The sequence below is a fragment of the Oncorhynchus nerka genome, linkage group LG5 (assembly GCF_034236695.1).
Source record: "Oncorhynchus nerka isolate Pitt River linkage group LG5, Oner_Uvic_2.0, whole genome shotgun sequence".
In the NCBI taxonomy this organism is placed as follows: domain Eukaryota; kingdom Metazoa; phylum Chordata; class Actinopteri; order Salmoniformes; family Salmonidae; genus Oncorhynchus; species Oncorhynchus nerka.
The window spans coordinates 23092826-23119322 of NC_088400.1; the positions used below are offsets into that span (position 1 = coordinate 23092826).

The window sequence follows — 26497 nt, forward strand, 5'->3', positions numbered from 1 at the left end:
TGAGACACCAATGAGATCCTAAAAAAAATGGCCAATTGGTCTCCTTGTAGGGTAATATGTGCATCTTGCGTACAGACCTTGTAGTCGCGGTTAACTGTGGATAGAATCCAGAGGTGGTTGGGAACGCCCATTCTACTGTACTCAGCCTTGAGGCTGAGAAAGTCCCAGGCCTGTCCTCTCACCTCCTTGTCACTGTTAGCATGAAAGGAAAAGCAGTACAGCTCCTCATATCTCTCTGCAAGACCAAACACAACAGTAATAACAACACTGACATAGCAAGGTTCTTTCAGGTAGAGATGATCAGCAGTTGATTGATTGGAAAAGATCATGTAGCACTCACGTTTACATAACGTCATGTAATACAACACCACAATATTTATTTATGGAACAAAACAATATGTGGTTATGGAATAAAACAAGATATCGTTATGGAACAAAACAAGATATCATTATGGAACAAAACAAGATATCGTTATGGAACAAAACAAGATATCATTATGGAACAAAACAAGTTATTGTTATGGAACACAACAAGATATCGTTATTGAACAAAACAAGTTATTGTTATTGAACAAAACAAGATATCATTATTGAACAAAACAAGTTATTGTTATTGAACAAAACAAGTTATCATTATTGAACAAAACAAGTTATTGTTATTGAACAAAACAAGTTATCATTATTGAACAAAACAAGTTATTGTTATTGAACAAAACAAGTTATTGAACAAAACAAGATATCGTTATTGAACAAAACAAGTTATTGTTATTGAACAAAACAAGATATCATTATTGAACAAAACAAGTTATTGTTATTGAACAAAACAAGTTATTGTTATTGAACAAAACAAGATATCGTTATTGAACAAAACAAGATATCGTTATTGAACAAAACAAGTTATTGTTATTGAACAAAACAAGTTATTGTTATTGAACAAAACAAGATATCGTTATTGAACAAAACAAGTTATTGTTATTGAACAAAACAAGTTATTGTTATTGAACAAAACAAGATATCGTTATCGAACAAAACAAGTTATTTTTATGGAACACAACAAGATATCGTTATTGAACAAAACAAGATATCGTTATGGAACAAAACAAGATATCGTTATGGTAATGTCCATGTCAGCGTGCACCTGGTCGGGAGAGGCGCAGCAGGGAGACGTGCACATCATGGCAGTCCCTTTCCTGGGGGATGATAAACCGGAGGGCCTGGTAGTTCTTACAGTGGACGAGCAGAGGACTTCCTGTGGTGGTTGTAGCTTGTTTCTCCACACTGCACACTAAACTGTGCAGAACCTAGAGGGGTGAAGACAGCAGAGAACACAAGGCTCAGTAACCCCTTTCATATTTTCAAGGCACAATATTGCCCAATACTGGACTTTTTGTCCAAGGACTTTTTGTCCAAGGACCTTGATGTTCTGTTTAAAGGGCAAAGTGGCTCTGGAAGCCAAAACAGCCAAATACTCCTTCTAATCGTGAATCGATTCTCAATTGTGGTATGGTTCTAGAAACATAAAGCCCTCTACTTTCATATCACAACAAGATAATTGCACAAATGCTAAATATACACTCACCGTACACTGTTTGAACCGATTTTAACTCAGTTACAGCCAACAGTATTTTTCAGTGACAACATATTTATGGTGTACGTCTTCCGTTTACACACAGGTGTTTGAAGACACAGATAGCTACTTAGCACAGATAGTCCACTCTGTCTTCTGTCTGTTTTCGGTAAACAAGCTCTGTAAGGGACAGATCACAATTTACTGGAGGGGAGGAGGGGTCCAAAATAGGGAAGGGTTGTCAAGCTTTTTTTTTGCTTTGGGAAGGGTTGTGTGTTTTTTTATTTGGGCACAGGGGAGGGTTGTGTGTTTTTTATTGGTCACAGGGGAGGGTTGTGTGTTTTTTATTGGTCACAGGGGAGGGTAGTATGGTTTTTATTGGTCACAGTGGAGGGTTGTGTGTTTTTTTTATTGGTCACAGGGCAGGGTAGTGTGGTTTTTATTGGTCACAGGGGAGGGTAGTATGGTTTTTATTGGTCACAGGGGAGGGTAGTATGGTTTTTATTGGTCACAGGGGAGGGTAATATGGTTTTTATTGGTCACAGGGGAGGGTTGTGTGTTTTTTCCAGATTTCCATTCACTCTTTTAGAGCTTTTACAATATAATTTCTTCCATCCTAGACACATTTCCTCATCTGCCTACATGCTCCTCCCATATATCAAGGTGTTTTGGTACTTCCCTTATGCACAAAACTTTCCATCCAGCCTTTTTATGTGAGTAAAGTAGCCTACATGTCTGATAAAAAATGTCACTACATCATGGGAAAGCATGCAGTTTATAAGGCTACAGAAGCAAAAAGTTATGATGAACTTCACAGGGTGGTGAAAGTGCACAGTCATGCGGTTGATGCTCCTTTCAATAAATATTGATGTTCTTATTCTGGTGACATGATGATTGATGCTTGGCTGCCATTTGACAAATAATATCACACTTGAGTCCATAATAACCTCATCATGTAGTAGGCTATACCTGCACTGTATCCGCAACCTGTTGGCTAGACTGCACGTGCCAATACATTCGCTATACATACACAACATTTTTTGTGACAAAACCATCAGTACACCTAGAGTTGAAAATGTGATGGTAGCCCATTTAACTTGTACTGTATTTTTTATTCTGCACATGGGAATGTAATGCAGGTTTCTGTGCAATTCCCTATTTAGGTAGGATGCAATTTTGAAACTTACATGTATTTATAATAATTTATTTTAACATTATTATATATCATTGTTATTATTGTAAGCCTATTTATTAATCGAAACCAGATCTTTAAATAGGCAAAACCAGTTTAGTTTAATTCTGCTGAGACATTTTCATTGGCTAAATTAAATTTGATCGGTCTTCTAAATTGTGTGCTCCGTACTTAGATTAAGATAGATAATAAGTAGCTCTGATGTCAAATAAATAACATTAGCCTAGTTCATTAATTTGTTGCATATGGTAGGCACTTGTTTTGTTTCATTCTGTTGAGCCATTTTCTTAGGCAAAATTAAATTCCAACTGTAATGCTGTGTTTGCTGCAATATAATAGCTTTACTTTTGATATTACCCTGATAAAGTTTAGAAACTTTTGTGAAGGATTGGTGTGGTGTGGATATTATTAAGATTTAGCTACTGGAAGCATATGACATGAAGACGGTGTGCAACAGCGCGTCAACTGATTCCGACAGTTAAACTTGAGGTGAGGAAGAATGTGTCAGGCATACCAGAGTTACTCCTATAATCTATAACAATATGCTTATTTTTATACAAAATATTCCGATTCGAATTAGCCTCCTTCTGTACATCTATATCTGTGTAGCAGACGCAGTAGCCATCTGACATAAAGAAATGCATGTCGGTTTCGTAGCATGCCACTGGCATATCTTATTGCTCTCTCTATCTCTCTGGAGCTAGGCCTTCTCTTCCACACCGATCTTGACAAACCATTTCTGTACGGACCTCACTTTGTGCACAGGGGCATTGTCATGCTGAAACAGCAAAGGGCCTTACCCAAAATGTTGCCACAAAGTTGGAAGCACAGGATCGTATAGAATGTCATTGTATGCTGTAGCGTTAAAATTTACCTTCACTGGAACTAAGGAGCCTAGCCCGAACAATGAAAAACAGCCCCAGACCATTATTCCTCCTCCACCAGACTTTACAGTGGGCACTATGGTAGCATTCTCCTGGCATCCGCCAAACAAAGATTTGGCTGTTGGGCTGCCAGATGGTGAAGCGAGATTAATCAATCTAGAGAATATGTTTCTACTGTTCCAGAGTCCAATGGCGGAGAGCTTTACACCATTCCAGCCGAAGCTTGGCATTACAAATGGTGATCTTAGGCTTGTGTGCGGCTGCTCGGACATGGAAACCCTTTTCATTAAGCTACCGACGTACAGTTATTGTGCTGACATTGCTTCCAGAGGCAGTTTGGAATTCGGTAGTGAGTATTACAACTGAGGACAGACGATTTTTACACGCTACATGTTTCAGCACTCGGCGGTCCCGTTCTGTGAGCTTGTGTGGCCTACCACTTTGCAGCTGAGCCATTGTTGCTGCTAGACATTTCCACTTCACAATAACAGCACTTGCAGTTGATCGGGGCAGCTCTAGCAGGCAGAAATTGAATGAACTGACTTGTTGGAAAGGTGTCGGTGCCACGTTGAAAGTCACTGAGCTCTTCAGTAAGAACATTCTACTGCCAATGTTTGTCTATTGAGATTGCATGGCTGTGTGCTCGATTTTATACACCTGCCAGCAACGGGTGTGGATGAAATAGCCGAATCCACTAATTTGAACGGGTGTCCACATACTTTTGTATATATAGTGTATATTGAGAGAATATATGAAAGCAACATTCAATGACTTTACTGAGTTACAGTTCATATAAGGAAATAAGTCAAATTAAATAAACTCATTAGGCCCTAATGTATGGATTTCACATGACTGGGCAGGGGCGCAGCCATGGGTGGGTCTGGGAACCAGGCCCATCCATTGGGAAGCCAGGCCCAGCTAGTCAGAATGAGTTTTCCCCCCCCCAAAAAGGGCTATATTACAGACAGAAATACTCATCAGTTTCATCAGCTGTCCGGGTAGCTGGTCTCAGACGATCCCGCAGGTGAAGAAGCTGGATGTGGAGGTCCTGGCCTGGCGTGGTTACATGTGGTCTGCGGTTGTGAGGCCGCATATGGAATCATGTAGTACCCAAAATAGTGTTAAGTGTTATATTTTTATTTGAGCTTCTTCAAAGTAGCCACCCTTTGCCTTGATGACAGCTTTGCACACTCTTGACATTCTCTCAACCAGCTTCATGAGGAATGCTTTTCCAACAGTTTTGAAGGAGTTCCCACATATGCTGAGCACTTGTTGGCTGCTTTTCCTTCACTCTGCGGTCCAACTGATCCCAATCCCTCTCAATTGGGTTGAGGTCGGGTGATAGTGGAGGCCAGGTCATCTGATGCAGCACTCCATCACTCTCCTTCCTGTTCAAATAGTCCTTACACAGCCTGGAGGGGTGTTTCGAGTCATTGTCCTGTTGAAAAATAAATGATAGTCCCACTAAGAGCAAACCAAATGGGATGGCGTATGCTGTGGTAGCCATGCTGGCAAAGTGTGCTTTAAATTCTAAATAAATCACTGACAGTGTCACCAGCAAAGCACCCCCACACCATCACACCTCCTCCTCCATGCTTCACGGTGGGAACCACAGATGCCGAGATTGTCCGTTCACCTACTCTGCGTCTCACAAAGACACGGTGGTTGGAACCAAAAATCTCAAATTTGGACTCATCAGACCAAAAGAGAGATTTCCGCGGATCTAATGTCAATTGCTGTTTCTTGGCACAAGCAAGTCTCTTATTATTATTGGTGTCCTTGAGTAGTTGTATCTTTTCAGCAATTCGACCATGAAGGCTGATTCAGGCAGTCTCCTCTAAACAGTTGATGTTGAGATGTGTCTATTACTTGAACTCTGTGAAGCATTTATTTGGGCTGCAATCTGAGGTGCAGTGAACTCTAATGAACTTATCCTCTGCAGCAGAGGTAATTCTGGGTCTTCCATTCCTGTGGCAGTCCTAATGAGAGCCAGTTTCATCATAGCGCTTGATGGTTTTTGTAACTGCACTTGAAGAAACTTTAAAAGTTCTTGACATTTTCCGAATTGACTGACCTTCATGACTTAATGTAATGATGGACTGTCGTTTCTCTTTGCTTATTTGAGCTGTTCTTGCCATAATATGGACTTGGTCTCTAACCAAATAGAGCTATATTCTGTATACCAGCCCTACCTTGTCACAACAAAACTGATTGGCTCAAATGCATTAATAAGGAAAGAAATTCCACAGATTAACGTTTAACAAGGCACACCTGTTAGTCTAAATGCATTCCAGGTGACTAACTCATGAAGCTGGTTGAGAGAATGCCAAGAGTGTGTAAAGCTGTCATCAAGGCAAAGGGTGGCTACTTTGAAGAATCTCAAATATAAAATATATTTTCATTTGTTTAACACTTATTTGGTTATTACATGATTCCGCATTTCATAGTTTTGATGTCTTCACTATTATTCTACATTGTAGTAAATAGTAACAATAAAGAGAAACCCTGGAATGAGTAGGTGTGTCCAAACTTTTGACTGGTACTGTATGTATTTTTTTAACTGACAAATAAAATCAATCAATCAATCCAAACTGTGCAGAGGCAATTTGGTGAATGGAAAGAGACTGTTATAAAACACCAAAAAGTTGAATGACAGTCAGAGATTGTCAAACCAAGCCTTCCATACTGGATAGACCTACAGGGTAGGGAGGGATGTGTTTTTTGTTTGTCCAGATGAACAACCTATTTATTGTGGTGTTGAAAACGCAAAACATGTCAATAGGTTTTTTTTATTGGTTGTGTGGTGCATTGGCACAGAAATCTGTTGGTGGAAAATGTGTTGCATATATTTATTATAAATTACAAATATGGCATCAAATTGTTGAAAATCAAATTTCTTCCTAGCTGATCATTGTCCACAACCGGCTCTGATAGTGAAGTAATGAAACAGGTTTTCGGCGAACCCTTAACCTTCTGGCCCGTACATATCCCTGCGTGGCATTGACTGTGCCACAAAATCAAAGTAGATATCCATGTTTATAAATACAGGGTTGCTACACTTATTGTTATTTGTGGTCATGAAACATTATTTTGAGTTAATTATATGAGGGGGGAGGGTGTTCAATTTATTTTACAGTACAAGGGGAGGGTTATGTGAAAATATGTTTTATGTTGGGGAGTGGGTTGCATTTTGGTTTAATGACACCTTGAGTTGGACCAGCTACCCCTCCATGCATCCCCCCTCCCCCCCAATAAAATCCCTAACATGGAAATATGGCGGTGTGGGAACCTTAAACCTAGCCCGATTAATGTGTGTAGTTATTTAACCTTCCGGTTTTTTAAATCAATTATTTCTCACCGATATGAAAGACACTTCCTTGTTTCCAAAACCGTACCACAAGCGATGCGTGTACAGGTTTAGAGCAGGCGCTTATCAAAACTACCCCGGTCAGAAGCTACTATGCTCAATAGCAGCTAAAGGTAGTTAGCTTCTATGAGTGGGGATAGGAACATTAGTGATGCCAATGTGATAATATTGTATTGCACAAACCAAAATGATGCAGGACCGGGACTTCCACATTTTATTACGTTTTGTTGCAGAAGGTTATATCAAATATCGTATCAGACTGGAGCTGCCTACCCATGTTTCTGTACGGATCTCAGTCTCATTCTCCACAAAGATGGTGTGAGTGGCTGTCAGGTACAAAGTGCCCACCGAGGCTCTTCTGGAAGAGATTTTGTCAATCAGTCTGACTTTCTCAACCTGGGACAGGACAGATGGAGTAAAAGAAACACACTATGGAGAAATGGAACATGCATAACATAGGCCTATCTCTTTAATATGTAATATATAATCATTTTAATAGGACTACAATCATTATTGTTTTGAACACTGTAAAGAAATAAAGTATATGTGGTTTGCCGACATAGGCGACGACATTTGAGTTTGTCATGATCAATAAAATATCAGATTACATGCAATATTAAATTGTTATTACACACTGATAAAATGTTGGCCAGTCAGCAGCATAGGTAAGTAACACTGTGGGATGAACGGCAACTACAGCATACGTGGCCACATTTGACAGTCCCCTTTCCCTTATTATAACAAATCATGTCTTTTATAGTGGTTCCAGTCTTACTGATATTTAATGTAAAACAATATGTATTTATAACAGTTGCTAGGAGGCAAATACAAAGTGTAAATCTGAAACATCGAGGCCGGGTGGAATAAATTGACAATTGCATTAGTCATTAGTGCGGAATACGGTTTACCTTAGGCAGTCGGATGTGCTCCATCACTGTGGAACATAACAGCCAAGATGACTGCAACTGAACAGGCAACAATATTACACCACACTAAATTGGCGGATTAGTATGATTTCCTGTCGCATTTTACGCATTAAATACTCAGCGATACTCCATGGCCTTCTTCCTCCAGCGGTGCAGCCTATGAATATTGCTCTGCGTGGTCCTAAAGCCCATCATTTCATATATCGCAACAAAAAGTTTCAACGAATAAAAATAAGGCTATAATCACAATCGACTTGGAATAAATTGTAGGCTATTGTAATGTTAATGTAAACCTGTTGTTAGGTATGCCCAGGTTTAATGGGTGAATCTGTAATTGCTACATTCATTTTTGGACAGAAATGAATGATTTGTACCCATTGATTCTTGAAGAATATAACTTATAAATAAATGCCTCATGAGCTTACTAAAACTGTCATAACCCACAATAAAAGTTTATGCTACTCCAATGTTTGTAAACAAAGTACATGTAAACAAACACTATATACCATCAAAACATGGTTAAAACTATAATTGTGCTATCACGGATGGTCAGTCCTTGCATCCATAGGTGTCTATACATTTGAGAGTGGTTTCATTTCTCCAGCCCCATCCCTCAGCTTTTTTACCACAACAGGAGTGATTTGTTATTGTTCCAACTACTGATTGCCGCTTTAAATTGACGTTTCCATCAGAAGGCCCATGTATTTTTTGTCCACCTGACTGTTCACTGACTTTTACATACCTGTATGTCGCTGATAACTGAGCTCTCACAACAATACATGATGCCCTGTGCCCTCCCCTCCTGCATATGTAAATATTTTTAAAAAAACGTATTCTAAAAGTTCACATTTTCTTCTTCGGTGGACGTCAGAGCAGCACGTAGTTGGGGGTGTGCTACATTCTCCAATAAGAGCTGCTGTCCCGATTGGGCATTTCTGTCCAGCCTGGAATCGCTAAAAGTAAGTGTCTGGCAGCACACTAACATCTAACTTTTAACTAAACTAACATCTAACTTAAAACTAAAATATATAAATGGAAGGTACACCATTGCAAAGCATTTCAAAGCTATATGGAGAGTTTAAGAGTATTTTATCAGGGAGTGGCATCTTGAAGCTTTGGATAGTTTGGATAATTTCTTGAATAATGAATTATGTGGTTCCACATCTCATGTGTATTTAAACTAGAGTACATTAATTTAGTAGGCTATATTTAATTACTCAGAATGTTTCTTAAAAATACACATTACACAGTTGTAGGCTAATAACTGCTATAACTGTCTCACGCGTGTATGGAAACCATTTGGAAGGGATGTACAGTTATCTATTCTAAAATGTGTAGCCTATGTACCATCATATGTTAAAGATCAATGCATTATAGTCTATGGTTACAGAACTGTTTGATAGTGTATGGACATAATACAGAACCTTGCAGTTTGCTGGCTTCATTGCACATTTTCTACATTCGTTTTATTTTCAAGCTTTGCTGCACTTATGCCAATTGTGTGCTGTGTAGTTACATTGGCATAAATAAACACTTCACGTGATACGTGATGTTTCATTAACTTTAAATAAGAGCACAAGTTCAGCAAAAATGTATCTGACTTTTTAGTGTTGCACCCCAACCCCCAAACCAGAGAGAGACCGTTGACACACCTTAGATTATATAAGTATAGGTTGACCATTTTGAAAATGATCAGTTCTGCATGTGTAGCCTACATATGTGCCCTATACAGTGTTGGGGAAGCTACTCTGAAAATATAGTTTACCAAGCTACCAATTACTTCACAATGGAAGAAGTTGAGCTAAACTAAAGCTACCATTAAGAAAAATATAGTTTAATTAACTAAAGTTACTCTGAAAAATCCAAACTACTTTGTGAAAAATTATCATATGAAAATCTGAAATGTCATAGAATAGAAAAGGGTAGATCACTGGACTCAGATGTTAAGAGATGTGAAATGTCATAGAATAGAAAAGGGTAGATCACTGGACTCAGATGTTAAGAGAATGTGTAATTTGGCCTATTAAACACAAAAACTATGTTTCAAATGAGAATTAGGCCGGTCTGATGCTGAAAACTAAAGGAAATTGTTGTCTACTTCACCCATATTTTATTTTCTCAAAAGAAAGTAGTGTGTAGTTCAAGTAGTTAGTTACATCTCTATATAGCAAAACAGTAATTAACTACTGAAAACACTACCAAGATTTGAATTTAGTTCAACTGCCACCAAGCTACAGCAAAAATGTAATTACATTACTAGTTGAACCACATGTAACTCACTACTCCACAACACTGGTCCTATAGCTGTACTCAATGGGATCTCATGTATGAGAATGTCCAGGCCAAGTTCAATTAATTTGTTATGAGATTCAGTCAATCTGATAGTTGGCTGCTGCATCACATGGGCCTGGATGCCTGATAGCTGAAATGTAGCCATCCATTTTACACTTTGTATAATATGTTATAGGATATATTTCTTAGTTACCATGGAAAGAGAAAAATATTTTGCAGTGTTAGGGTCAATTCCATTTAAATTCCAGTCAACTCAAAAAATTTAACCAATCTCCAATTCAAAATTTTGATAATTGAAAAGCATTGCAGAGAATTTAAATTGGAATGGAATTGACCCCAACCCTGTGCTTTTGATCTCCATTCATTAAAAGTTTTTCCCGAGAGTTGAAAAGTTTCACCAAGATTTAATAAATGGATAAATCCTTATGCTGTTTTACTCTTGATGCAAGACCATCTGTTGCAGGACATCAAAGAGCTAGAGGATCAATAAAACAGTTCAGTTAAACTAAGCAGAAGTGATTGACTTACTGATGCTTGGCAGCCCTCCTACTGATACCTGGTCATGCATTCAGGAATCAAACAGCTCGGGCCATACTCATACAAATAAACACCTCTCAACCACTAACACTGACTCTGGAAGCAAAACAGACAACATACAGTAGTACCTATCTATGTTATTCTTTGATACTATCTAAATGATTATTTGATTCATCTATGTTATTCTTTGATACTATCTATGTTATTCTTTGATACTATCTATGTTGTTCTTTCTCCGATACCTGTGGTATAGCCTACATTTGAGAGGAATTCATTACAGTAGCTAGGTTTCCATCCAATTGGCGACAGATTTTCATGTGAATAATTTAAAATATGCATAAAAACATGTGTCTTTTCTCACCAGAAATGTTTCCATCAAATTGACTTGTTGCTGATAAAATTGTGTGCATGATGACATAGTGCACATAACAGTACCTTTTGTGATTAAATTCCCATGTACCGAATAAAAAATACAAATGGGTTTCCATCACATTTTCAATTTTTTTAAATGTTATATAGCGAGTGTGCCCACTGGTATTGGCACGTACGCTCTAGCCAACAGCTTGCAGATACAGTGCGTTTATGGCCTACATGATGAGACTATTCTGGATAAAAGTGCAAGATCATAATTGATTTAATCTGTAGCCTAATAAACTGCTCGCTTTCCCGACAGAGTCATAGTGGGAGGACCACACATGTCATCTTGTGACTCTTACTTCGATATGATTGTTATTATATCAATATTTCTCGCATAATTACTTTTACTGACACACAAGGATCCCATCTTGTCTAGCAGAATTAGTTTTGTCGACATTTGGAAATGTTCTGTTTCCATCAGGCCTGTCTTCTCCGAAATGTACTCTACTCATTTAAAACAGTTAGATGGAAACCTGGGCCCAGATTCATAAAACATTCTTAAGACATTTCTTCTTAACTACCATTTTTTCCTTAACTATCGACTTATGACTTATGACTAAAGTTAAGCAAAGTTGACATTCCTCAAAAAGGTTATTGGAAATGTTCTTGCGCTATTTATCATTTCTTTCTCCTGTGATTCTAGAAAATAAAGTTATTCGATTTGTTCTTAATTCCATGATAGCTAAACCCTTGTTTTAAACTCTGGGCAGTGAGAGAATAAGCTCATAAAAGCAATTGAACATTCACACAAACTTCATCTGAAAGTTTCAATATTGATTATTGTAAACCCAGAACATGTTTTAGAACAGTAATCTCAGTCAGAAATATGCTAACATGATTTCCATTTCTAGGAGATAGTTTGTTAAACTGGTTGCCTAGCAACAAACAACTTAATAAGATTCACAAGAAGATATTTGAGAAGTTCATAAGAAAATCATGAAATCTTAAGATGTTGAGGAATTGCACTTACGAACTTCTTATTTTTTTTGCATAAGAATAAGCTTCTTAAGTTTTTGCATAAGCTTCTTAAGTTTTTGCATAAGAAAAATCTGGGCCCTGGTTAGTCACTGGTATTTTTTAACTTTTGTATTGTGTGTATTGTTATTGTATTTCTAGATATTACTTACTGTTGGAGCTAGAAGCATAATCATTTTGCTGCATCTGCTGTAACATCAGCAAATCTGTGTAATAATAAATCAACTTTGATTTGGTTTGATTTAGGAGTACAGAAATCAGTGGTAGATATGTCAAACGTTTAGATTCCATTGTTTGGTTTGCATGGTGGAGTTTTGTGTTGGTTCACTTTCATAGGCCTAATGGTATTAAAAATGAGAGTTATGCAGTATTTTCTTTATTTTATTGTGTTGGGACGTGACTTTCATTAATCTGATGAGTTTTATTTATTCAATCCACTAACAAGGTTTAATTGCTACTCAATTAAATGAATCATGTAACAATTAACTCATTTGGAATTTGGGGCAGCACGGAATAAGTTGTTTACAGAGTTACCTTCTCCCGAATTAAGCTCTAAAGATACAGCTGAAGTCGGAAGTTTACATACACTTAGGTTGGAGTCATTAAAACACATTTTTCAACCACTCCACAAATTTCTTGTTAATTAACATTCTATAGTTTTGGAAAGTCGGTTAGGACATCTACTTTGTGCATGACCCATGCCATTCTATTTCTTTGTTGGCCGAGTATGGTTCCCAATCAGAGGCAGCTGTCTATCATTGTCTCTGATTGGTGATCATACTTAGGCAGCCTTTTTTCTACCTTTAGTTTGTGTGATCTTGTTTGTGAGTAGTTGCTTTCTGCACTGCATGTAGCTTTATGTTCGTTTTTGTATTTTGTTGTTTTTTCGGTGTCATTTAAATAAAAGTAAAATGTACGCCCACCACACTGCACCTTGGTCCAATCCATCTCTAAACGATCTTGACACATACACTAAATTGACTGTGCCTTTAAACAGCTTGGAAAAATCCAGAAAATGATATCATGGCTTTAGAAGCTTCTGATAGGCGAATTGACATCATTTGAGTTAATTGGAGGTGTACCTGTGGATGTTTTTCAAGGCCTACCTTCAAACTCTGTGCCTCTTTGCTTGAGATCATGGGAAAATCAAAATAAATCAGCCAAGACCTCAGAAAACCAATTGTAGACCTCCACAAGTCTGGTTCATCCTTGGGAGCAATTTACAAACACCTGAAGTTACCACGTTCATTTGTACAAACAATAGTACGCAAGTATAAACACCATGGGACCATGCAGCCATCATACCGCTCAGGAAGGAGACGTGGTCTGTCTCCTAGAGATGAACATGCTTTGGTGCGAAAAGTGCAAATCAATCCCAGAACAACAGCAAAGGACCTTGTGAAGACGCGGGAGGAAACAGGTACAAAAGTATCTATATCCACATTAAAACTAGTCCTATATCGACATAACCTGAAAGGCCGCTCAGCAAGGAAAAAGCCACTGCTCCAAAACCTCCATAAAAAGCCAGACTACGGTTTGCAACTGCACATGGGGACAAAGATCGTACTTTTTGGAGAAATGTCCTCTGGTCTGATTAAACAAAAATAGAACTGATTGGCCATAATGACCATCGTTATGTTTGGAGGAAAAAGGGAGAGGCTTGCAAGCCGAAGAACACCAACCCAACCGAGAAGCACGGGGTTGGCAGCATGTTGTGGGGGTGCTTTTCTGCAGAAGGAACAGGTGCACTTCAAAAAATATATGGCATCATGAGGGGGAAAATTATGTGGATATATTGAAGCAACATCGCCAGACATCAGTCAGGAAGTTAAAGCTTGGTCGCAAATGGTTCTTCCAAATGGACAATGACCCAAGCATATTTCCAAAGTTCTGGCAAAATGGCTTAAGGACAACAAAGTCAAGGTTTTGGAGTGGCCATCACAAAGCCCTGACCTCAATCCTACAGAAAATGTGTTGGCAGAACTGAAAAGGCGTGTGTGAGCGAGGCCTACAAATCTGACTCAGTTACACCAGCTCTGTCAGGAGGAATGGGCCAAAATTCACCCAACTCATTGTGGGAAGCTTGTGGAAGGCTACCCAAAACGTTTGACCCAAGTTAAACAACAAGGCAATGCTACCAAATACTAATTGAGTGTATGTAAACTTCTGACCCACTGGGAATGTGATGAAAGAAAGAACAGCTGAAATAAATCATTCTCTTAACTTTTCACATTCTTAAAATAAACTGGTGATCCTAACTGACCTAAAACAGGGAATTTTTCCTCGGATTCAATGTCAGGAATTGTGAAATGTATTTGGCTAAGGTGTATGTAAACGTCCGACTTCAACTGTATATAAGTTGTATATCGATTACAGTCACTTATTAATCATTACCTCAAATCAGTCTCATTCTGAATGTCGCAGACTTCTTGAACATGCACGAACCCCTACCTTTTGGTATTATTCAGTACTACACAAATTTATTTAATTATTTATTTACTAAATAAATAAATAATAACACAGAATACACATACACACTTACATGAGACAAAAGTCCCTAGTGGACTGACAAGATATGACAGCTTGTTACACAGAGATGGAAAAGGGGGTGGGGAAAATAGAGAGATAGCGAAAAAAGGACATTTATTGTACATTTGGAAACTACGCTCACAGTAACCATATACCTTACACATGAACCGGCGCCCGTTTGGGTAAGAAATGCAATGTATTTACGTGTAGATGTCTTTGTTCGTCATCTCTCTGTTGAAACCATTCAAGCGTTCTATGGGGATTGGCTCGATGGGTGTAAGGCTCTGGTTGTCCACCAGAGATCACAATGTCCTTCTTAGTTCGCTGTGGCTTCAATGATTCACCAGTGATTGTCTGCTTGCTGTTTGCTGGTCTCCTATGTTAATTCTTAACAAAACCTTTTAAGCATTCTGGTTGAAAAGAGCAGTTCCATCACACTGACACGTTCTTCTGACCTCAGTCAGGGAGTGGCTTAGTTAATGTGCAACGGACATGAAAACTATGTCCTTGTTAGAAAACTAAATTCACATTCTTATCTTAACAAAAATAGTTTCATGGTTATTCATATTGTATTAACATCATATTGGATGGAAACTTAACAGCCGAAGGGGGGTTTCCTTCCTAAGTTATAGTATTTGGTTCATACAGTGTTTAATCTCATCACAAAATGAAAGCAATATGATCCCCACTGACCGTTCCTATCTTAGAAATATTGTTCCAAAGTTTACTCTTTGGACGTTAGAGTTTTCGGGCTGCAAAATGTCTCTGTAACAAAGACATCTCAATCTTGATACTAGAGACCAAAAGGAGTCGTCTGCTACTTACAATTTATGATTGGGGTGAGGTGTCATAAAACCGTCCCATTCCCCCCCCCCTCCTCTCCTGTGGGAGAGAGGGGGATCTAGCTATCTGTCAGCCATTTGCCAAGCTGATCTGAGGCCTTGGATCCTCGACCAGGAGAGACATGACAATTGTGATAGCTACAAAACTTTGAGCACCCATCACTTTATTATAACAGTGATACTGTAGGGGTTGGTTGGCACACTTTTGTTAAAAAGAGTCTTGTAAGATATACTGGTGTGTATTTCTCAGCACCAGTATATCTCACAAGACTCTTTTTTAACATTAATAGAAAGACCAAGGTCTGTAACGACACAGGATGAGACCCAGATGCAGACACAGGCGGCAGATGGTTTATTAAGTCTCAGAGATTTATTATCTACAAGGGGTAGGCAAATGGCAGGTCCAGGACAGGCAGAGATCAGGAATCCTAATAAGAGTCAGGCAGGCGTAGAACGACAGGCAGGCTCAGGGGCAGGGCAGGAAAAACAGGTCAGAACTGGAAAGACTAGAACAAAAATTGGCAACAGACAGACCAAACGCAGGTGTAAATACACAGGGGATAATCGGGAAAATAGGAGAGACGGAACTCAGCGATGAGGGCTGGGTCCAGGATGTTCCTAGCGGGGATCCAGTACCTCTCCTCAGGGTCTTTACCCTCCCAGTCAACCAGGTACTGGAATCCCCTGCCCCGAGGTCAAACACTCAGGAGGCACCTCACCATGTACGCCGGATGGCCATCGATGAGGGGGGAGAATGGTGGGCATTGAAACAGGGGACAAAGGGCTGTGAGACAGATGTTTAACCTGAGACACATGAAAAGTGCAACAGAAGACAAACAGCAGAGGGGCGAAGGATTTTAGAGATCAAATCAAATTGTATTTGTCACATGCGCCGAATACAACGTGTAGACCTTACCGTGAAATGCTTACTTACAAGCCCTTAACCAACAGTGTAGTTCAAGAAAGTGTTAAGAAAATATTTACCAAATAAACTAAAGTAAAAAATTAAAAAGCAACACAAACAATAATGAGGCTATTACAGGAGGTACCTGTACCGAGTCAATGTGCAAGGGTACAGGTTAGTCGAGGTCATATGTTGGTAAGGGTGAAGTGACTATGCATAGAAAATAAACAGCGAGTAGCAGCAGTGTAAAAAACAAATGGAGGGGGAGGGGTTGTCAATGTAAATAGTTAAATATTAATAGATGAATTGTCCACCAGTCTTATGGCTTGGGGGTAGAAGCTGTTAAGGAGGCTTTTGGTCCTAGACTTGGTGCTCTGGCACGCTTTTTTATTTTTTATTTAATTTATTTCACCTTTATTTAACCAAGTAAGCTAGTTGAGAACAGGTCTCATTAACAATTGCCACCTGGCCAAGATAAAGCAAAGCAGTGCGACACAAACAACAACACAGAGTTACACATGGAATAAACAAGCGTACAGTCAAAAAACACAATAGAAAAAAAGAAATTCTATATACAATGTGTGCAAATGGCGTGAGGAGGTAAGGCAATAAATTGGCCATAGTAGCGAAGTAATTACAATTTTGCTAAATTTAACACTGGAGTGATCAATGAGCAGATGGTGATGTGCAAGTAGAAATACTGGTGTGCAAAAGAGTAGGAAAGTAAATAAAAACAATATGGGGATGAGGTAGGTAGAATGGGTGGGATATTTACAGATGGGCTATGTACAGCTGCAGCGATAGGTTAGCTGCTCAGATAGCTGATGTTTAAAGTTAGTAAGAGAAATATAAGTCTCCAGGTTCAGAGACTTTGCAATTCGTTCCAGGCATTGGCAGCAGAGAACTGGAAGGAAAGGCGGCCAAAGGAGCTGTTGGCTTTGGGGATGACCAGTGAGATATACCTGCTGGAGCGTGTGCTATGGGTGGGTGTGGTAATCGTGACCAGTGAGCTGAGATAAGGCGGAGCTTTACCTAGCATCGACTTATAGATGACCTGGAGCCAGTGGGTCTGGCGATGAATATGTAGCGAGGGCCAGCCGACGAGAGCATACAGGTCGCAGTGGTGGGTGGTATAAGCGGCTTTGGTAACAAAACAGATGGCACTGTGATAGACTGCATCCAGTTTGCTGAGTAGAATATTGGAAGTTATTTTGTAAATGTCGAGGATCGGTAGGATAGTCAGTTTTACGAGGGTGTGTTTGGCGGCGTGAGTGAAGGAGGCTTTGTTGTGAAATAAGAAGCCGATTCTATATTTAATTTTGGATTGGAGATGTTTAATATGAGTCTGGAAGGACAGTTTACAATCTAGCCAGACACCTAGGTATTTGTAGTTGTCCACATATTCTAACTTAGAACCGTCCCGAGTAGTGATGCTAGTTGGGCGGGCGGGTGCGGGCAGCGAACGGTTGAAAAGCATGCATTTAGTTTTACTAGTGTTTAAGAGCAGTTGGAGGCCACGTAAGGAGTGTTGTATGGCATTGAAGCTCGTTTGGAGGTTAGTTAACACAGTGTCCACAGAAGGGCCAGAGGTATACAGAATGGTGTCGTCTGCGTAGAGGTGGATCAGGGAATCACCTGCAGCAAGAGCGACATCGGTGATATAAACAGAGAAGAGAGTCGGCCCGAGAATTGAACCCTGTGGTACCCCCATAAAGACTGCCAGAGGTCCGGCCAACAGGCCCTCCGATTTGACACACTCAACTCTGTTTGAGGAGTAGTTGGTGAACCAGGCGAGGCTGTCATTAGAGAAACCAAGGATGTTGAGTCTGCCGATAAGAATACGGTGATTGACAGAGTCGAAAGCCTTGGCCAGGTCAATGAAGACTGCTGCACAGTGCTGTCTTCTATCGATGGCGGTTATGATATCGTTTAGCACCTTGAGCCTGGCTGAGGTGCACCCATGACCAGCTCGGAAACTGGATTGCACAGCTGAGAAGGTACAGTGGGATTAAAAAATAGTCAGTGATCTGTTTATTAACTTGGCTTTCGAAGACTTTAGAAAGGCAGGGCAGGATGGATATAGGTCTATAACAGTTTGGGTCTAGAGTGTCACCTCCTTTGAAGAGGAGGATGACCGCAGCATCTTTCCAGTCTTTTGGGATCTTGGATGATACGAAAGAGAGGTTGAACAGACTGGTAATAGGGATTGCAACAATGGTGGCGGATAATTTTAGAAAGAGAGGGTCCAGATTGTCTACCCCAGCTGATTTGTACGGGTCCATGTTTTGCAGCTTGCCGTGCGATAGCAGAGAAAACAGTCTATGACTTGGGTGACTGGAATCTTTGATATTTTTTGGGCTTTCCTCTGACACCTCCTAGTATGTAGGTCCTGGATGGCAGGAAGCTTGGCCACAGTAATGTACTGGGCCTATACGCACTACCCTCTGTAGCGCCTTACGGTCAGATGCCGAGCAGTTATCATACCAGGCAGTGATGCAACCGGTCAGGATGCTCTCGATTGTGCAACTGTAGAACTTTGAGGTTCTGGCGGCCAATGCCAAATATTTTCAATCTTCCGAGGGGGAAAAGGTGTTGTCGTGCCCTCTTCACGACTGTCTTGGTGTGTTTGGACCATAATAGTTTGATGGTGACACCAAGGAACTTGAAACTCTCGACCCGCTCCACGACAGCCTCGTCGATGTTAATGGGGGCCTGTTTGACCCGCCTTTTCCTGTAGTCCATGATTAGATCCTTTGTCTTGCTCACATTGAGGGAGAGGTTGTTGTCCTGGCACCACACTGGGGAAAGGGCTGATAACGCCGGAGGAATGTTTACAGGACTCCACCCTTAGGGGCAGATCCTGAGTGGAGAGCCATACCCTCTGCCTGAGATGATAGAGGGGAGCTGGAGTCCGGTGGTGGTCCGCTTGTCGCCGATACCTGAAGGTGGTCTTCAGAACAGCAGACTAACATCTGGGCCAAGGATATGCTGACTGCTTCCTCTTGCTCAGGGAAGAGCGGAGGTTGGTAACCCAAGGAACACTTGAAGGGCGAGAGACCAATGGCTGAGCAGAGAAGGGTGTTGCGGGCGTACTCTACCCACATGAGTTGCTGGCTCCAGGTGGTGGGGTTGGCAGAGTCTAGGCAACGAAGAGTCATCTCCAAGTCCTGATTGGCTCGCTCCAACTGGCCGTTAGATTGGGTATGAAACCTGGAGGACAGGCTGGCCGATGACCCAATCAGGGTGCAGAATGCCTTCCAGAACCTGGATGAGAACTGAGGACCACGATCGGAGACCATGTCCATGGATCCGGAAGACGTGTTGCACCATAAGCGGGGCCATCTCCTTGGCTGAGGGCAACTTGGGAAGGGGAATAAAATATCCACAACCGTAAGGATGGGGGTGTTGCCATCTGACAGGGGGAGAACAGTGACAAAGTGAGTAACAGGGAGTGGTTGAAGGAGGCCAGCCAGAGCTTGCCGCTGAGTCTTGTTCTGTGCACACAGTGCAGGCTGCGACGAATGCGGAGACGTCAGGAACCATGGTGGGCCACCAAAAATGTTGCAATCATAATAAGAGTCTGGTAGCAACAGTTGTGGTGTGTGTGTGTGTGTGTGTGTGTGTGTTGTTAGTGTTTGAGTTTGAGTTTATTTGATCTGTACAGGGACAGTGCACATTAGCCTCTCTGGGATATGTGGGACGCGTCCCACCTGGCCAAAAGCCAGAGAAAATGCAGAGTGCCAAATTCAAATAAATTACTATAAAAATCAAACTTTCATGAAATTACATATGTAAGATACCAAATTAAAGCTACATGTGTTGTGAATCCAGACAACATTTCAGATTTCAAAAAGGCTTTTCGGCGAAAGCAAACAATGCTGTTATCTGAGAGTAGCACCTCTGTAAACAAAGAGAGAAAACATATTTCAACCCTGCAGGCGCAACACAACCGCAGAAATAAAAATATAAATCATGCATTACCTTTGACGAGCTTTTTCTGTTGGCACTCCAATATGTCCCATAAACATCACAAATGGTCCTTTTGTTCGATTAATTCCGTCGATATATATCCAAAATGTCCATTTATTTGGTGCGTTTGATCCAGAAAAACACTGGTTCCAACTTGCGCAACGTGACTACAAAATATTTCAAAGGTTACCTGTAAACTTTGCCAAAACATTTCAAACTTCTTTTGTAATACAACTTTAGGTATTTTCTAAAGTAAATAATTGATCAAATTGAAGACGGGATGATCTGTGTTCAATACAGGAAGAAAACAAACAGTACACTTGAAGTGACCCTCGTTTTGAACAGGGCTACTTCTTCATTACACAAAGGAAAAACCTCAACCAATTTCTAAAGACTGGTGACATCCAGTGGAAGCAATAGGAACTGGAAGAAGGTCCCTTAGAAATGTGGATTCTCTATGAAAACTAATTGAAAAGAGAGTGACCTCAACAACAACAAAAAATCTGAATGGTTTATCCTCTGGGTTTCACCTGCAACATAATTCAAACAAAATAAAATGTATTTATATAGCCCTTCGTACATCAGCTGATATCTCAAAGTGCTGTACAGAAACCCAGCCTAAAACCCCAAACAGCAAGCAATGCAGGTGTAGAAGCACGGTGGCTAGGAAAAACTCCCTAGAAAGGCCAAAACCTAGGAAGAAACCTTTAGAGGAACCAGGCCGGGTGGAGATTATAACAGAACATGGCCAAGATGTTCAAATGTTCATAAATGACCAGCATGGTCAAATAATAATAATCACAGTAGTTGTCGAGGGCGCAGCAAGTCAGCACCTTAGGAGTAAATGTCAGTTGGCTTTTCATAGCCGATCATTAAGAGTATCTCTACCACTCCTGCTGTCTCTAGAGAGTTGAAAACAGCAGGTCTGGGACAGATAGCACGTCCGGTGAACAGGTCAGGATTCCATAGCCGCAGGCAGAACAGTTGAAACTGGAGCAGCAGCATGGCCAGGTAGTCCTGAGGCATGGTCCTAGGGCTCAGGTCCTCCGAGAGAAAGAGAGAAAGAGAGAATTAGAGAGAGCATACTTAAATTCACACAGGACACCGGATAAGACAGGAGAAGTACTCCAGATATAACAGACTGACCCTAGCCCCCCGACACATAAACTACTGCAGCATAAATACTGGAGGCTGAGACAGGAGGGGTCAGGAGACACTGTGGCCCCATCCGATGATACCCCCGGACAGGGCCATACAGGAAGGATATAACCCCACCCACTTTGCCAAAGCACAGCCCCCACACCACTAGAGGGATATCTTCAACCACCAACTTACCATCCTGAGACAAAGCCGAGTACAGCCCACAAAGATCTCCGCCACGGTACAACCCAAGAGGGGGCGCCAACCCAGACAGGAAGATCCCGTCAGTGACTCAATCCACTTAATTGACGCACCCCTCCTAGGGACGGCATGAAAAAGCACCAGTAAGCCAGTGACTCAGCCCCTGTAATAGGGTTAGAGGCAGAGAATCCCCGTGGAGAGAGGGGAACCGGCCAAGCAGAGACAGCAAGGGCGGTTCGTTGCTCCAGAGCCTTTCCATTCACTTTCACACTCCTGGGCCAGACTACACTCAATCATATGACCCACTGAAGAGATGAGTCTTCAGTAAAGACTTAAAGGTTGAGACCGAGTCTGCGTCTCTCACATGGGTAGGCAGACCATTCCATAAAAATGGAGCTCTATAGGAGAAAGCGCTGCCTCCAGCTGTTTGCTTAGAAATTCTAGGGACAATTAGGAGGCCTGTGTCTTGTGACCTTAGCGTACGTGTAGGTATGTGCGGCAGGACCAAATCAGATAGGTAGGAGCAAGCCCATGTAATGCTTTGTAGGTTAGCAGTAAATCCTTGAAATCAGCCCTTGCCTTAACAGGAAGCCAGTGTAGGAAGGCTAGCACTGGAGTAATATGATCACATTTTTTGGTTCTAGTCAGGATTCTAGCAGCTGTATTTAGCACTAACTGAAGTTTATTTAGTGCTTTATCCGGGTAGCCGGAAAGTGGAGCATTGCAGTAGTCTAACCTAGAAGTAACAAAAGCATGGATACATTTTTCTGCATCAGTTTTGGACAGAAAGTTTCTGATTTTTGCAATTTTCACCATGTTTCATTGAAATGTACAGCTGTGTGTCATCCGCATAGCAGTGAAAGTTAGCATTATGTTTTCGAATGACATCCCCAAGAGGTAAAATATATTGTGAAAACAATAGTGGTCCTAAAACGGAACCTTGAGGAACACCGAAATTTACAGTTGTCAGAGGACAAACCATTCACAGAGACAAACTGATGTCTTTCCGACAGATAAGATCTAAACCAGGCCAGAACTTGTCTGTGTAGACCAATTTGGGTTTCCAATCTCTCCAAAAGAATGTGGTGATCGATGGTATAAAAAGCAGCACTAAGGTCTAGGAGCACGAGGACAGATGCAGAGCCTCCGTCTGATGCCATTAACCTGTTGCGTCGAGCAATCCCATATCCGGGAGCGTAATTATAGCCTCAAGCTCATTACCATAACGCAACGTTAACTATTCATGAAAATCGCAAATGAAATGAAATAAATATATTGGCTCACAAGCTTAGCCTTTTGTTAACAACACTGTCATCTCAGATTTTCAAAATATGCTTTTCAACCATAGCTACACAAGCATTTGTGTAAGAGTATTGATAGCTAGCATAGCATTAAGCCTAGCATTCAGCAGGCAACATTTTCACAAAAACAAGAAAAGCATTCAAATAAAATCATTTACCTTTGAAGATCTTCGGATGTTTTCAATGAGGAGACTCTCAGTTAGATAGCAAATGTTCAGTTTTTCCAAAAATATTATTTGTGTAGGAGAAATCGCTCCGTTTTGTTCATCACGTTTGGCTAAGAAAAAAAATGAAAATTCAGTCATTACAACGCCAAACTTTTTTCCAAATTAACATGGCAAACGTTGTTCAGAATCAATCCTCAAGGTGTTTTTCACATATCTATTCGATGATAAGTCATTCGTGGCAGTTTGGTTTCTCCTCTGAAGCAAATGGTAAAATGCACGCAGCTGAAGATTGCGCAATAATTGCAACGGAGGACACCAAGCGGGGCACCTGGTAAATGTAGTCTCTTATGGTCAATCTTCCAATGATATGCCTACAAATACGTCACAATGCTGCAGACACCTTGGGGAAACGACAGAAAGTGTAGGCTCATTCCTTGCACATTCACAGCCATATAAAGAGACATTGGAACAAAGCGCATTCAAAATCTGGGGCATTTCCTGTTTGAAATTTCATCTTGGTTTCGCCTGTATCATCAGTTCTGTGGCACTCACAGATAATATCTTTGCAGATTTGGAAACGGCAGAGTGTTTTCTTTCCAAAGCTGTTATTATATGCACAGTCGAGCATCGTTTCGTGACAAAATATCTTGTTTAAAACGGGAACGTTTTTTTATCCAAAAATTAAAAGAGCGCCCCCTATATCGAAGAAGTTAAAAGGTCATTTACCACCTTCACAAGTGCAGTCTCAGCGCTATGATGGGGTCTAAAACCAGACTGAAGCATTTTGTATACATGATTTGTCTTCAGGAAGGCAGTGAGTTGCTGCACAACAGCTTTTTCAAAAGGTTTTGACTGGAATGGAAGATTCGATATATGCCGATAGTTTTTTATATTTTCTGGTTCAAGGTTTGGCTTTTTCAAGAGAGGCTTTATTACTGCCACTTTTAGTGAGTTTGGTACACATCCAGTGGATAGAGAGCCATTTATTATGTTCAACATAGGAGGGCCAAGCACAGGAAGCAGCTCTTTCAGTAGTTTAGTTGGAATAGGGTCCAGTATGCAGCTTGAAGGTTTAGAGGCCATGATTATTTTCATCATTGTGTCAAGAGATATAGTACTAAAACACTTGTGTCTCTCTTGATCCTAAGTCCTGGAAGAGTTGTGCAGACTCAGGACAACTGAGCTTTGAAGGAATACGCAGATTTAAAGAGGAGTCCGTAATTTGCTTTATAATAATTATGATATTTTCCTCAAAGAAGTTCATGAATTTATTAATGCTGAAGTGAAAGCCATCCTTACTTGGGGAATGCTGCTTTTTAGTTAGCTTTGCGACAGTATCAAAAATAAATTTCAGATTGTTCTTATTTTCCTCAATTAAGTTGGAAAAATAGGATGATCGAGCAGCAGTGAGGGCTCTTCGATACTGCACGGTACTGTCTTTCCAAGCTAGTCGGACGACTTCCAGTTTGGTGTGGCGCCATTTCCGTTCCAATTTTCTGGAAGCTTGCTTCAGAGCTCGGGTATTTTCTTTATACCATGGAGCTAGTTTCTTATGACAAATGTTTTTAGTTTTTAGGGGTGCAACTGCATCTAGGGTATTGTGCAAGGTTAACCTGTTGCTTCTACTCGGGACGCTTGCGTCCCAACTAGAGCTCTGGAAATGCAAATGCGCTACGCTAAATGCTAATAGTATTAGTTAAAACTCAAAAGTTCATTAAAATACACATGCAGGGTATCGAATTAAAGCTACACTCGTTGTGAATCCAGGCAACAAGTCAGATTTTTAAAATGCTTTTCGGCGAAAGCATGAGAAGCTATTATCTGATAGCATGCAACACCCCAAAAGACCCACAGGGGACGTAAACAAAATAATTAGCATTTCGGCGTTACACAAACCGCACAATAAAATAGAAAACATTCATTACCTTTCACCATCTTCTTTGTTGGCACTCCTAGATGTCCCATAAACACTATTTGGGTCTTTATTTCGATTAAATCGGTCCATATAAAGCCTAGATATCGTTATATGTAGACTGTGTGATAAACGAAAAAAACATCGTTTCAAAACGTAACGTCATTTTTTTAAATTCAAAAGTCGACGATAAACTTTCACAAAACACTTGAAATACGTTTGTAATGCAACTTTAGGTATTAGTAAACGTTAATAAGCGATAAAATTCATCAGGAGGCGATGTAAAGATCATTAGCTGTCCGTCTGGAAAAATGTCCGGCTAGAAACTCAACGAAAATATCCGGTCCTAGACCGGAGGAGATACGGTGTCCTGTATGTGTTTGACCAAGAAAAAACTCGAAGGGAAATGACAAGACTCTAGACACCGTGTGGAAGCTGTAGGTACTGCAACCTCAGTCAATTAATTGTGGTTCACCTTTATCAATGGGTTCAAGTAGCGCATGGATATATTTTCCCATTTTCAGTGATCAGTTTTTCCTGTGCTTTTCGATGTAAATGCCGTTCTGGTAAAGCCACAGCAGTGATTTAACCAGTTTTTTAAACGTCTGAGTGTTTTCTATCCACACAGACTAAGCAAATGCATATACTATATTCCTGGCATGAGTAGCAGGGCGCTGAAATGTTGCGCGATTTTTAACAGAATGTTCAAAAAAGTAGAGGGTCGACTTAAGAGGTTAAATTGAGTTCCTCAGCTGGTTAACTGATTTTTGTCCTCTGATGTCCTTGGGTAGGCAGGGGGAGTCTGGAAGGGCATCAAGGAATCTTTGTGTTGTCTGGGAATTTATAGCACGACTTTTGATGCTCCTTGGTTGGGGTCTGAACAGATTATTTGTTGCAATTGCAGACGTAATAAAATGGTGGTCCGATAGTCCACGATTATGAGGAAAAACATTAAGATCCACAACATTTATTCAATGGGACAAAACTAGGTCCAGAGTATGACTGACTTAAGTTCTGTTATACTCACAGACATGATTCAAACAGTTTTAGAAACTTCAGAGTGTTTTCTATCCAATACTATCCAATCCAATAACAATATGCATATCTTATCTTCTGGGGATGAGTAGCAGGCAGGTGAATTTGCGCATGCATTTCATCCGGACGTGAAAATACTGACCCCTGTCACCAAGAAGTTTAATCAACATTTCAGTAATAGTCCCAGTTTTAGCCAGCCGGCTAATTTTCAACCGCAGTCCCTGGGCAGGTTATAATACCTGAATAATGTTGAAATTAGGAATTAGAAGAGATAAGGGTGTACTGCTTTTGCCAACTTGCTGTAAAGATGTTTGCCTGCTCTGACAACAGATTGTTTAGC

The 26497-nt window shown here is 40.5% G+C and overlaps 2 protein-coding genes across 3 annotated transcripts in view; one reads left to right on the top strand and one right to left on the bottom strand.

Annotated features, from left to right (window-relative positions):
• mtmr7a (myotubularin related protein 7a) overlaps positions 1 to 8094 on the bottom strand; it is a 36250-nt gene extending 28156 nt beyond the window's left edge. For both annotated transcript variants that reach the window (XM_029659385.2, XM_029659386.2), the window contains exons 1-4: positions 7919 to 8094; positions 7284 to 7406; positions 1139 to 1301; positions 78 to 235 (exon numbers count right to left, since the gene is read on the bottom strand). In XM_029659385.2, the coding sequence (XP_029515245.1) occupies positions 78 to 235; positions 1139 to 1301; positions 7284 to 7406; positions 7919 to 7942 (468 nt within the window). In that variant the 5' untranslated portion in view covers positions 7943 to 8094. The remainder of the gene's footprint in view (positions 1 to 77; positions 236 to 1138; positions 1302 to 7283; positions 7407 to 7918) is intronic.
• A 733-nt stretch (positions 8095 to 8827) lies between these two features.
• The window catches only part of slc7a2 (solute carrier family 7 member 2), a 67071-nt gene continuing 49401 nt past the window's right edge, over positions 8828 to 26497 (top strand). The window contains exon 1 of the mRNA XM_065018466.1: positions 8828 to 8895. The gene's annotated coding sequence lies outside the window, so the exon portion shown is untranslated. The remainder of the gene's footprint in view (positions 8896 to 26497) is intronic.